At 32.3% G+C, this 11,907-nt stretch overlaps 2 protein-coding genes across 2 annotated transcripts; one reads left to right on the forward strand and one right to left on the reverse strand.

Annotated features, from left to right (window-relative positions):
- The first annotated feature begins 1,952 nt into the window (after positions 1-1,952).
- Positions 1,953-6,784, forward strand: MKK3 (mitogen-activated protein kinase kinase 3). The gene is made up of 9 exons (XM_020373245.3): positions 1,953-2,267; positions 2,383-2,637; positions 3,797-4,015; positions 4,102-4,239; positions 4,382-4,549; positions 5,005-5,118; positions 5,394-5,501; positions 5,830-5,921; positions 6,252-6,784. The coding sequence occupies exons 1-9, from the start codon at positions 2,166-2,168 to the stop codon at positions 6,610-6,612; spliced, it is 1,557 nt and encodes a 518-aa protein (XP_020228834.2). The 5' UTR covers positions 1,953-2,165; the 3' UTR covers positions 6,613-6,784.
- A 1,049-nt stretch (positions 6,785-7,833) lies between these two features.
- Positions 7,834-11,861, reverse strand: LOC109808827 (Transducin/WD40 repeat-like superfamily protein). Its single transcript, XM_029273218.2, has 17 exons — positions 11,652-11,861; positions 11,458-11,570; positions 11,157-11,265; positions 10,974-11,038; positions 10,835-10,873; positions 10,498-10,594; positions 10,285-10,381; positions 10,102-10,165; positions 9,950-10,026; positions 9,796-9,874; positions 9,469-9,545; positions 9,288-9,372; positions 9,140-9,208; positions 8,984-9,051; positions 8,859-8,907; positions 8,188-8,679; positions 7,834-8,103 (listed from the first exon to the last, which is right to left on the reverse strand). Exons 1-16 carry the CDS (start codon positions 11,815-11,817, stop codon positions 8,299-8,301), a joined length of 1,635 nt encoding a protein of 544 aa, XP_029129051.1. The 5' UTR covers positions 11,818-11,861; the 3' UTR covers positions 7,834-8,103; positions 8,188-8,298.
- Positions 11,862-11,907: the final 46 nt, after the last annotated feature.

Consider the following 11,907-nt stretch of genomic DNA (forward strand, 5'->3'; position numbering starts at 1 on the left):
AATAATAATAAAAAAATCAACTTCCTTTTATGTTTTAATAAAGTAAAAGAATATAAATTAAAGTTAAATGAATTATTCATATTTTAAGGACATGTATATTTTAATCATATGTAAAAAAAATACCTTAGATCATAAAAAACTGTTCTGATTTGTATTATTCAAAATAAGTGGTAGTCATATTTCACACACACATATATATATATATATATATATATATATATATATATATATATATTTGTTTTTGTGATGCTAGCTTTATTTATTTATTTAAATAAATAATATAATAATTTTAATTTGAGAATATATATTATAAATTTATTATTAAAAATAGTTAAATCAAACATATTTTTTAATTTTTAACATTGGGACATGAAAATTATTTTTCTAGGAATAGTTTTTCATGTAATTACTTTCGTGGAGAGATGAAAAACTAAATTTTCTAAAATAAAAATAAAATTTTAATATAATAAAAATGTCATGTTATTTTTATTTATTTATTTAATATAATAAAAAATTTGATTTCAAAATAATATTTAAAAATATTTTTATAAATATTTATGATCAACTAAATAAATTTTCATAAGAGAAATTCTACGGTATCCACTATAATTGTGAGGGTACCGGAACAGTCATTTTGTTTTTATTTTTATTTTATAATTACTTGTTTTATTTTTATTTTAATTTAATATTTTTAATAATTTATCTGTATCTTTATATTATTTTTAATTTTTTAATTTATATCTTAATATAGTATCTATTATAATTAAAAAGTTTAATATTAATATTTTGTTAATATGTTTTAATTTTTCTTTGGTGATAACTTTTTTAAATTTATAGTATAAATTAGTTTTTCAATTATATTATTTATTTTTTTATTTTAATGTTTTTATAATATTATTATAATTTTTTGTTTTTAATTTTTTAATTTGGTCAGAATAAATAAAATTTGTTATGAAAATTGACCTTTTGATTATTTTGTTTTGAATTAGTCTTTTTGATTGATTTGTTTTATATAAATTTTTAATCTAAAATTTATGTTATTTTTAATTTATTTTTTAAAATTTATTTATTCATATAATGTGATGTACCAAAATCTTTCAGTTTTCATGGTACCGTAGCAGTTCCCTTTTCATAATTATTAAGAATTATCATTCTTAAGCATGAAAAATTTTGTTAGATATTAAACATCTACATAAGTTTTATAGATATTATCTCAACTTCTATTACTAGAAGTAATTAGGTGAAAAATAATTAATAACTTGAATTTATATATTTTTATTAAAATTGGACATTATGACTTGCACCCATTAATTAATCAGATAAAAGATAATTAAGTGAAAAAAGTGAATGAAAAATTTCAATAATTTGTAAAATAATACACAGTTTTATTAAATTTATTACTTTTAATTAATTAACTAATTTTTTAATGAAGTTAAAAGACTCTTAACTTAGAAATATAATTATATAATTATTTTTTAGTAACCATATTATTGATTGAAAATATTATAAATTATGTAATTTTGTTGATAATCTTTAATAAAAAAAATTCAATCACATTTTTATTATACTCAAAATTTAAACATAAAATCTTATTTATAAAGACACTCTATCCTCTGCAACTTATTTTTATATATTTTTGTTTTTGTATAACTACTTAACTATCCTTTACAACTTATGTAACGATAGAGAATTCAGTTAATAACGTACTTTTTTTAACATATACTCTTATTAGTTTTATTTTTTGACCAATATTTTCTGTCAATTACAATTTATTAAAAAATTATAAAATTATCAAAGAGATTCCTTCAATACAACTCATCAAATTTTGTAATATCCAATAAATTTTAACGGAAAAGAAATGTGTTAAAAAAATAATAAAATGCTATAAACATTAACCGCTTGCGAGGGAAAAATGAAAAATAAAAATAAAAGGCACTCTGATTTTTGTTATATGCAACGTTTGATTTTGGTGCGAGACACAAAATCCACCCACCTTGTACCTTCAATCTCACCAACACATTCTGTTACTTCGTTTTTCCTTTCCACACAAAAACCTTAAATCGCACGTTGAAACTGAAACCACTGTTTAGATTAGAACCGCAAAAGCTCTTGGGTTTGTTTCCTTCGCAACCCCTTCAATTTTCTTGATGTGAATCCTCAAAACAATGTCTGGGTTGGAGGAATTGAGAAAAAAGCTCGCACCTTTATTCGACGCCGAGAAGGGTTTCTCGTCAAGTCCAACCTTGGACCCTTGTGATTCTTACACAGTAACCCTCTCTCACTCACTACTCTTTATCAAAACATGATATTAATTAATAATATTGAAATGGGTATGAATGGTTTTGTCTAATATGAATTTTCTGGTTTTGGTTTGTTGACAAGTTTTCGGATGGTGGGACTGTGAACTTATTGAGTAGATCATATGGGGTGTACAATATCAACGAGCTTGGGTTGCAGAAGTGCACGTCTAGGTCTGTGGATGAAACTGATCAGAGTGAGAAAACGTATAAGTGTGCTTCCCATGAGATGAGAATATTTGGAGCAATAGGGAGTGGTGCTAGTAGTGTTGTGCAGAGAGCTATACATATACCATCACATAGGATTCTGGCACTGAAGAAGATCAATATCTTTGAGAAGGTATTCTTGTTTCCTGCCCTTGATTCTTGTGGTATTTTTGCCCGTAGCTTACACATTGTAGTCTGAATTTTGAATTTCATGTCATGTTGGGTAGGACTATGCCTTTTCATGTTACTTTTAGTTCTTTACAAGAACCTAATTACAATGCACACACTATATAGAGCAATATTATCAAAACTGGACTGGTGGTCGGCTAGGTCAAGGTACTGGGTTAGTGGATTATTGGTCGAACCAGTAGGTCACTAATTGAATCATGAGTCAATATACTAAACATGTTACTTTTATCACATATTAAACAAGCTACTGAAGTGGTGAAGTTTTTCGGTGGTAAGTTGAAGTGCCCCCAACATGGGGTGCAAGGGTTGAGTCCGTACCTCCTTGGGCATCACTTGTACCTCGAGCCGCACGCATCTCCTCTTGTGAAGCACACGCAAACATGTCAAGAGCCTTGAGCGACATGCACACAAACTTGTCACTGGTCTGTCTGAAAATTGGATTTCATCGGTTTAATCCGGTTTTCAGGCTGGTTTGATGACATTTTGTAATAGAGTTTAATTTTAATGCACTGGTTGTGCAAATTTGTTTACATTGTCAACTAATTAGAAATCGTTGGTAGTAATATTTTTAAGATAAATATTGTAAAAATCAATAAACTTATCATACATGGTGGTTAGTAATTTGATGAGTGGAAAAATTTTGTATATTGGCAGTACATACATTATTTATAATTACTTTTTTGGTTATATAAGGAAGTATTACTCCTTCCTATTGAGCCTGTCCTTATAGGAGTAAAGTAGTACCAACTATCGTGACTCCATATCCAAGTCAAGAATTGAGCCCTGGTTCTTGATTAAGGAGTACAAGTGCCGGGCCACTTGAGCTAACAACTTTTGGTTTGTAATAATTACTTTAGAAGTTATTTCAAGGGTTATTTTTAATTAGTTGACTATGTAAAAAAAATTTACACTTATAGTGCATAAAATTTAAACTCTCTTTATAATCTTTGTGATTTCTAATCATGTACTGTAGTACACTATATATTGCACCTGACTCCAAATAAGAACAGGGCAACAATGAATGATTCCAAGAAAATCACAAAAAAGTTAAAAAGGCCTTATCACATGCTTGCCTGATGGTTGCATTTCTTTGTACCAATTAGGAGAAAAGGCAGCAACTCCTTACTGAGATAAGGACATTATGCGAAGCACCTTGTTATCAGGGTCTTGTAGAATTTCATGGGGCATTTTACACCCCAGATTCTGGACAGATAAGCATAGCTTTGGAGTACATGGATGGAGGATCACTTGCAGATATCTTGCGAATGCATAGAAGGATACCTGAACCTATTTTGTCATCCATGTTTCAAAAGCTCCTACATGTAAGGAAAATAATCTTGTAATTTTATTCAGTTTTTAATTTCAAGAAGCACAAAGATATGCTTACTGGCTTTTTATCTTTTTGAAGGGTCTAAGCTATCTGCATGGAGTCAGACATCTAGTTCACAGAGACATAAAGCCTGCTAATCTATTAGTAAATCTCAAAGGGGAGCCAAAAATCACTGATTTTGGTATTAGTGCTGGCTTGGAGAATTCAGTGGCAATGGTTAGTATATTCTATCAGATTTAATTTATTGTCACTTACTGCTTCCATATAATTGTTTGCAAATGTCAACTTAATCATTTGATCATTATGATAAATTTATAACCATTCTGTTCCTCTTCATAAAAAAATTGCTACTTTGCAGTGTGCTACATTTGTTGGAACTGTTACATACATGTCACCTGAGAGAATTCGAAATGAAAGCTATTCTTATCCAGCTGATATTTGGAGCCTGGGTCTTGCTCTTCTGGAGTGTGGGACAGGAGAATTCCCATATACAGCTAATGAAGGTCCTGTCAATCTTATGTTGCAGGTATGTGTGTGAATGCTTATTTTTTTTCCTTTAGTATGATTGAATGTTCATGTTGTCTGGGAAAAACATCCTAGGTGATCATTGTTTTCACGTCTTTTTTCTTGTCACTTGTAGAAAAATTTCATCAGAAGTAATAATAGCATTAATCACGCAAAAGGAAGCAAAGTATATCTGATTTAGCATTGCAATTATCCCATAAATTTCAGATAAATGAGATAATTCATATGATATGTAGTATCAATGGTATACAATGTACTCAAAATAACTCATCCTGATTTTTCACATAAATTCTTAGTTTTTTAGCATACAATGTATTCAAAAGTCAAAATAACTCGTCCTGATTTTTTCACATAAATTCTTAGTTGTTTGCCACGAACTTCTATTCCATTCTAGTAATCTGATTCCACAGATGTACATTTTCTGTCTGCAAATAATTATACTTAGTTTCGTGACAGATCCTGGATGATCCATCACCATCACCGACAAAAAACAAGTTTTCACCTGAATTCTGCTCCTTTGTTGATGTTTGCCTACAGAAGGATCCAGATATTAGGCCAACAGCAGAGCGGGTGAGAGAAATGCGATTAACCTTAATATGATATTAGCATGATGTCTAGCATCTGCCGTATGCTATTTTGTGGTTGTTCAGTGTTCTATGCTTTTTCTACCACTCTACCTTAAACACAAATATTTTGGTGATCGCGCATTTATCGTTTCATTTTCTTTCCTTTTGACATTTGGATTCTTGTCTGGTGAAAAATATATTATTTTTCTTCAGAATGTGTTGGTTCTAACCATTAAATACAGATTACATAGTTGGTAATTCAGTGTTGCCCTATTGCAGCTGCTTTTGCACCCCTTTATCACTAAGTATGAGAATGACAAGGTAGATTTAGAGGGATATGTTCGAAGCGTTTTTGATCCTACACAAAGAATGAAGGACTTAGCAGACGTAAGTGGCTGCCAATTTTTATCTCTATTATTTGAGCAGACATACTTAAGAGTGTGAAGTTTCGTTTTTCATGGGTTGGTTTGATGCACTATATATTTTAGGCCTTCTTGCAAACTATGTCTAAATAAAATGACAACCCCCCCTTCACAACACCAAACATTCATTTGAGTTCAAAATGAAGAAAATTAAAATTTCATTAGTTTGTTTCGCTTGGATTCACTGTTTTTCTTATGTGGGTAACTGTTTATGTCAAGATTTTAGAGATTTAGAGAGGTTTCAATTGGTACTTACTATTGGAACGTATTTTACTTTGCATTTTTCTCTTCAGATGTTGACAATACATTACTACTTGCTATTTGATGGACCTGATGATTTGTGGCAACATACAAAGAGCTTATATAGTGAAAGCTCAATTTTCAGGTGCGTAATGTTTTGTATGTTTTATTTCTGCATCAACAAAATGTCATCTGTATCAATTTACTCTGTTTCTACTACGATTAAAAGAAATACAATAGAAACAATTCACTTGAAAGAAAGTTGCTGCTATAAGGGCAGCAAATTTTGTTCTTAATTAAGCTCTGTTATGATCTACTTTGGTCCACTATATCAATGGCCTGGTCAAACTGAGTAGATCTATGGTTAATCAGTTTAGAATATCAAAAAATGGATAATGACATTTTATGAACTCCCTTCCAAAGTCTTTTGTTGACCTCAGTAACAATAATAACATTATCCTTTTACATTTTGTAGTTTCTCTGGGAAACAACATTGTGGTCCAAGTGATATCTTCACATCTCTATCAAGTATTAGAACTACATTGGTTGGTGACTGGCCTCCTGAAAAGTTGGTGCATGTTGTTGAGAGGCTTCAATGCCGTGCTCATGGTGAAGATGGAGTTGCAATCAGGGTATCAGGATCCTTCATAGTTGGAAACCAATTCCTCATATGTGGAGATGGCATTCAAGTTGAGGGCTTGCCAAACTTCAAGGATCTTGGAATTGATATTCCTAGCAAAAGAATGGGTACATTTCATGAACAATTCATTGTGGAGCCCACAAGCCTTATTGGATGTTATTCCATTGTCAAACAAGAGCTTTACATTAATCAGTAATGTTATATTATTACATTATGGTGTTACTGTGTCACTCAGAATTCAACACACTTGACACAGAATCACTGTCTCCCAGATGTAACATTACAAATTTGCCATGTATCTATGTTAATGAAAAATTGTTAAATGTGAATATGAATTCATTTAAAGTTAACACGTGATTTTGCTACAACTACTTCAGTACTCCCTTAATCCCTTTGCACCTTTTTAATCGTCGTTTTAGAAGATATTTTTTCCCCTGGTGATATTAATTATTATTTTTAATTATGACTTTATTTAATTTAATTTTATATATTAGTTATCACGTACATTGTTCAACATTATTACAGGGATTAGACTAAGTTTTATATTTGTCATCAGACCACATACAATATTTTATATCGGCATTCTTTTTTTGTTGAAAATAATGTTTTACATTGACTACGCTTTTAATGCTATTATGCTGTCCAGATTAGATTGAGACGAGCTATATGAAACACTCGCAACAATGTGTAGTATTATAGTTTTATTTGATCTTCAAGCATAAAAAAGATAAAAGGACGGAAGGAAAGTAGGGAATATTCGAATCTTAAGGCAGCATCGTGTAAAAGGGCAAAATCATAGGAAAGGTCGAAATCTTGCACTACTTTCTTTAATTAATTTTTTTTATAGTAATCTTGGTGTCCCTTTCTTAAAAATATATTTGTTTTAATATTCTATTTTTACTTTTTCTTGTATCTATTTCATATTTTTTTCAACATTTTCAAAATGTCAGAAATGCTCGGCCTTTCACGAATTATGAGTAACTAAATTCACATCAAATACTTATAAGAACCATATTTATATATTAGGCGCAGCATTGCAACGACGATTTGCAGAACGAACAACTTCACATGCACCACTCGCTCTCCGTTGGGGAATGAGATACGGTGCACCCGCGACCAACAAATACGGGGAGCAAAAATCCACAATTTTAGAAAAAAATAATCATTAAAACCTTTATTAAAAATTATAAAGTTAAAAGCAAATTTATTCAGTAATATTATAATTTTCAATATTTTCTTAGTGTTTCATAAAATGTTTGCAACCGAGACGTGGTTAACGAAAGCACATGCTGATCCGTAGAAGAAACGAGAAAGCCACCACACGATATTTCGCATAAGGTGCATAAAACATTTGCAATTAGTTTTCTCTACCGCAGTTCTCGTGCTTTCAATTGCACCAGGCGTTATCTAGCCATGCTTTCCTTTCAAACAGTTCATTCATTCACATTAAAGAGGTATGATTCAACATCACTTTTTAATTGTATTGCACAACGGCCACAACTTGACAATCAGAATTCATATCAACATCAAGTAAATATAGCTCACACTCCGGTTGTCTCTAGCTAATCAGCAGAAGCAAACATTTGTACAGATTTTCATGTTTTCACCCTTGATCTGAATTTGGGTAAAAAAAACAAATATTGTTGCTATAACAATTCCTTTATATGTGCTTTACATTTCAAATAACCTGTAGAAACGACAACAAAAGCCTTACCACAAGTATACAGCTACAAATAATGAAATGTTTAAAACGTCGGAAAAAGAACCTTACCCAAAGAACAGAGCTGCAAAAATTCCAAGCCACCCATGCTACCTCTAAAACAAGAGCGCTATGTGCAAAAGAATCCTTACTTCACAACAGAACTTCACTGCTTTAACAAGCCTACAAGGTTCTTGAAGATGCTAAAAAGTAGTCTCGGATGGTTCTCTTAAGGGAGGATGGAGGGTTCAATACGGATGAGGGGCTCTTCAAAGCAGATTCTGGAGTTTTTTCAGACGATTCAATTAGATCAAATCCTGAGGAAACTTGGTTCGTATCGCCTCCAGATATATTCCTTTTAGGTGGTGTGATTGGAGTGGGTGACGTAATTGGGTGGTGTGCATCATCAGATATAAAAGCATCTTCTGCTGTCTTTGGGTATTTTTTTCCATTATTATTTAAAAGCATTTTGCATTCTATACTAGGCATTGCCATTACTCTTCTTCGGATGGCAGATGCACACTGTGTTCTAGAGACATAATTGTTTTTCTTCCATGTCCGAACCTGAAAAGAGCAATTTGAGAAGAATTACAATGCTGAAAGAAACATCTGATGCATTTTATATATATAAAAAAGGCTAATATACAATATCAAACTGAAAGACACTGCAAATAATATGCAACAATATTTGGGTTGAAGTCAAGTACAACTTCAACTCAAATGAATAGGTTAGTTTTGCTCACTGTAGAATCATCAGAACAAGTTGCTAATTTTCCAATTTCAGAGCTACACCTGTTAAAATAAATAATGTTAGAAAGAAGCATATTAAAATAAAGAGAACTGGAACCACGCTAGATTTCCAATTTACCAGTTAACTGCTGTAACTTCACCATCATGACTTTTCAAAATAGTAGGATCATCCTGAGGCTTGTCAACCTGAATTTTGAAAGTTCAGTGATATTATATAACAAATGCAACCTAAGTATCCAACTTGCAATATTCCATTAAAAGTAAAAAATGTAACCTTCCAAACATAGGCATTTCCATCACTAGAACCACAGACAAGGTTAGATGCATCAGGACTAATTGCAGCCTGAAATTACACAAAATCAGATAAAGTTAGGAGTTAGGACACAAACTGAAAGCTGAAATTTTTTTAGATACACTCTCACCTTGACAAAAAATGATTCAATTCGACCCCCAGAAAAAGATTGTAAAGGTCCTTTTTCAAGTTGAAGAGTGTCATACAAATAAACTCTGCAAAAAACAAAAAGGAGAAATAGTACATTTTAAGTTTTGTTGTACATTCTTACTTCAGAAAAATAAAATAGATACACTATCAAAGGATGATACCGGTTATCCATGCAGGAGGCTGAAAGAAGAAGTCCACTGTCATCTTGGGACAAACTAGATATTCCATGTAAGCTTTGCTGAAATGACAACAAAGAACTGTCAAAAGACTCAAGACTATTTCGTCGAGTTTTTTAATAGGAAACAAAATCCTATGATATAATGGACTTAAGGTCTCAACACTATTCTTAGAGTTGAGACAATAAGTCCATTATATAACCTTTTACTGAACACAAGAATCATGACCCAGTTTATCCAACACCATTAATTGGCAACTTCTTGAATGTATAAAGAAACAAACTATTATTTTACATCACAGTTCCCACCGACCTTTTCAGTTGACTGAGGACAAGGACATGTCTGAGTGACAATACTTTTCAAATTTCTGGTATCCCAAAACTTCACCACGCTGAAATAAACCAGTGGCTTAGTAAAATATATTAATTCAAGTAAAACATTGAAAAAATAAACGTTTCCAACTAACCTATCCACCGCCCCTGCAGTAGCTATGGAAACCTGGTCCTTGAGACAAAGAACAGATGTAATACTCATGGAAGCAGTCTGAAAAAAAATAGGAATTGTTAAACAAATTTAATTTGCAAGATGTGAAGGAACACTGGTCTATCAAAAGCAAACCTTTGTCCTCCTAGTTCGTTTTGCCCGAGATGAAATATGTGCTCCTTTGACACCACCCATTGAACTAGAAAAGCAAACAAATGAGAAAAAAATATTTTAAAAAAGAATCAATACAAACAAGTGATTAACAGATCAAGAAAACAATTACTACAGGAGTTTTACAAATAAGAAAATGTCACTAACCATATGTTAACTTCTCCACGTCTACTCCTAGCAGTGGACTTGCATCTCAAGTCCCAAATGCGGAAGGATCCATCTCTTGAACCAGAGATAATAATATCTGAAAAATTGGAGAAAAGACAAGTATTAACAACTAATACATAATACATAATGTGCACTCTGCAGTTGCAGAAAAACTCATAGCTATGCAGAAATGCAGGTAAAACAAAACATTACCACTATTAGTTGGATGAGAACACATAGATTTCACGCTTCCTGTGTGCCCAGTTAAAACTCCAAGGCACTTCCGTTCTTGAACATCCCATAACTTTATCTGTAAAAGATAAAAATGGAGCATAAGAACATTCAAAAAAAAAAAAAAAAACGCACTCAAACAAAACCTACTCATATATTCAATTATAAAACTCACAATTCCTATTCAATTCTAACTCAGTAAACATCAAATCACCATCCAAATTCCCAATTTCATCTAAATCTTATCAACAAGTTCAGTAGCGCAGTCCTAAGCTAACAAACAACCACAATTCAGCTAATACATAACGCAATCACTTACCGTTTGATCACCAGAAGCAGTGAGAATCTGTGTATCTCCCTGCAAACAATTATAAACCATATCATATCCATACACAAAACACTAGAAAACAAACAACTCAAACTAATGACTACTTCATTTATCAAATGATTTCCCCTACCTTAATCCAACAGAGATCAAACACAGCATTCTGATGCGAAACCCAATCACAAATCTTCGCCTCCTCTGAGAGCAAAACAGCACAAATAAATCTCACATAACAAACCACAAAATTACGCAACCTCTACAATTATTTACTTATTACATCATAAAAAAAAATAATAATAATAATAAAAAAAAACACCTGCGTTTTCTTCAAAACTTGCAGTTTCGGAGAATTTACGTCGACTATTAAACAAGCTCACATACCCGTCCTCATCAGACACAGCGAGGATATGCGCAAATTTTGACGTCTGCAAGAAAAACAAATAAGCAAAGATACAGAGAAAGTTTTAACCGAAATCGCAGTTGCGGTTAATATTGCATGAAACTACATACAAATGCGACAGATACAAACACCATAACAGTGCCGACGAGTTCAAAAACCTCATAACCGAACTTTAGGGTTTTAGAACCTTATGATGAGTTAGATTTTGCGTTAGTACCTTGCAGAAGGAAATGGAGAGAGGAATGCTGTCTTCAGCGTGGTGTTGCAGCGCGACGACTCCAGTTTCGGTGAAGCCAGAGACGAATCCGTCCATACGAGGTCGTTTACGAACTGCGAAGAGAGAGAGAGAGAGAAAGAGTGAGAAAAGGAAGAGCGAGTGAGAAGTTCGAAGCGAAGAAAGCGTTTACGAACCTCGGAAGAGCTCTCTGGATGCGACGTGCGTGAAGAGAGAGTGGGAGCTTGGAGTGTCCATGAGCATGGAGAGAAGAGGATTGGGATTAGGGTTTTGGTTTGAGTTTGGAAGAGGAAAATGCAAGGAATATATTTGGCACTGTGAGTTCATATGAATGGCCACCATTTCGGCGCCATCATTGGAAGAGAGGCGGGAAATTCAGAAAAATTTTAAATAACTACGTATTCTTATGTTTGGTTCACCTATATTTATACG

This window comes from Cajanus cajan, chromosome 2 (assembly GCF_000230855.2).
Source record: "Cajanus cajan strain Asha chromosome 2, NIPB_CcT2T_4, whole genome shotgun sequence".
Taxonomy (NCBI): Eukaryota; Viridiplantae; Streptophyta; class Magnoliopsida; order Fabales; family Fabaceae; genus Cajanus; species Cajanus cajan.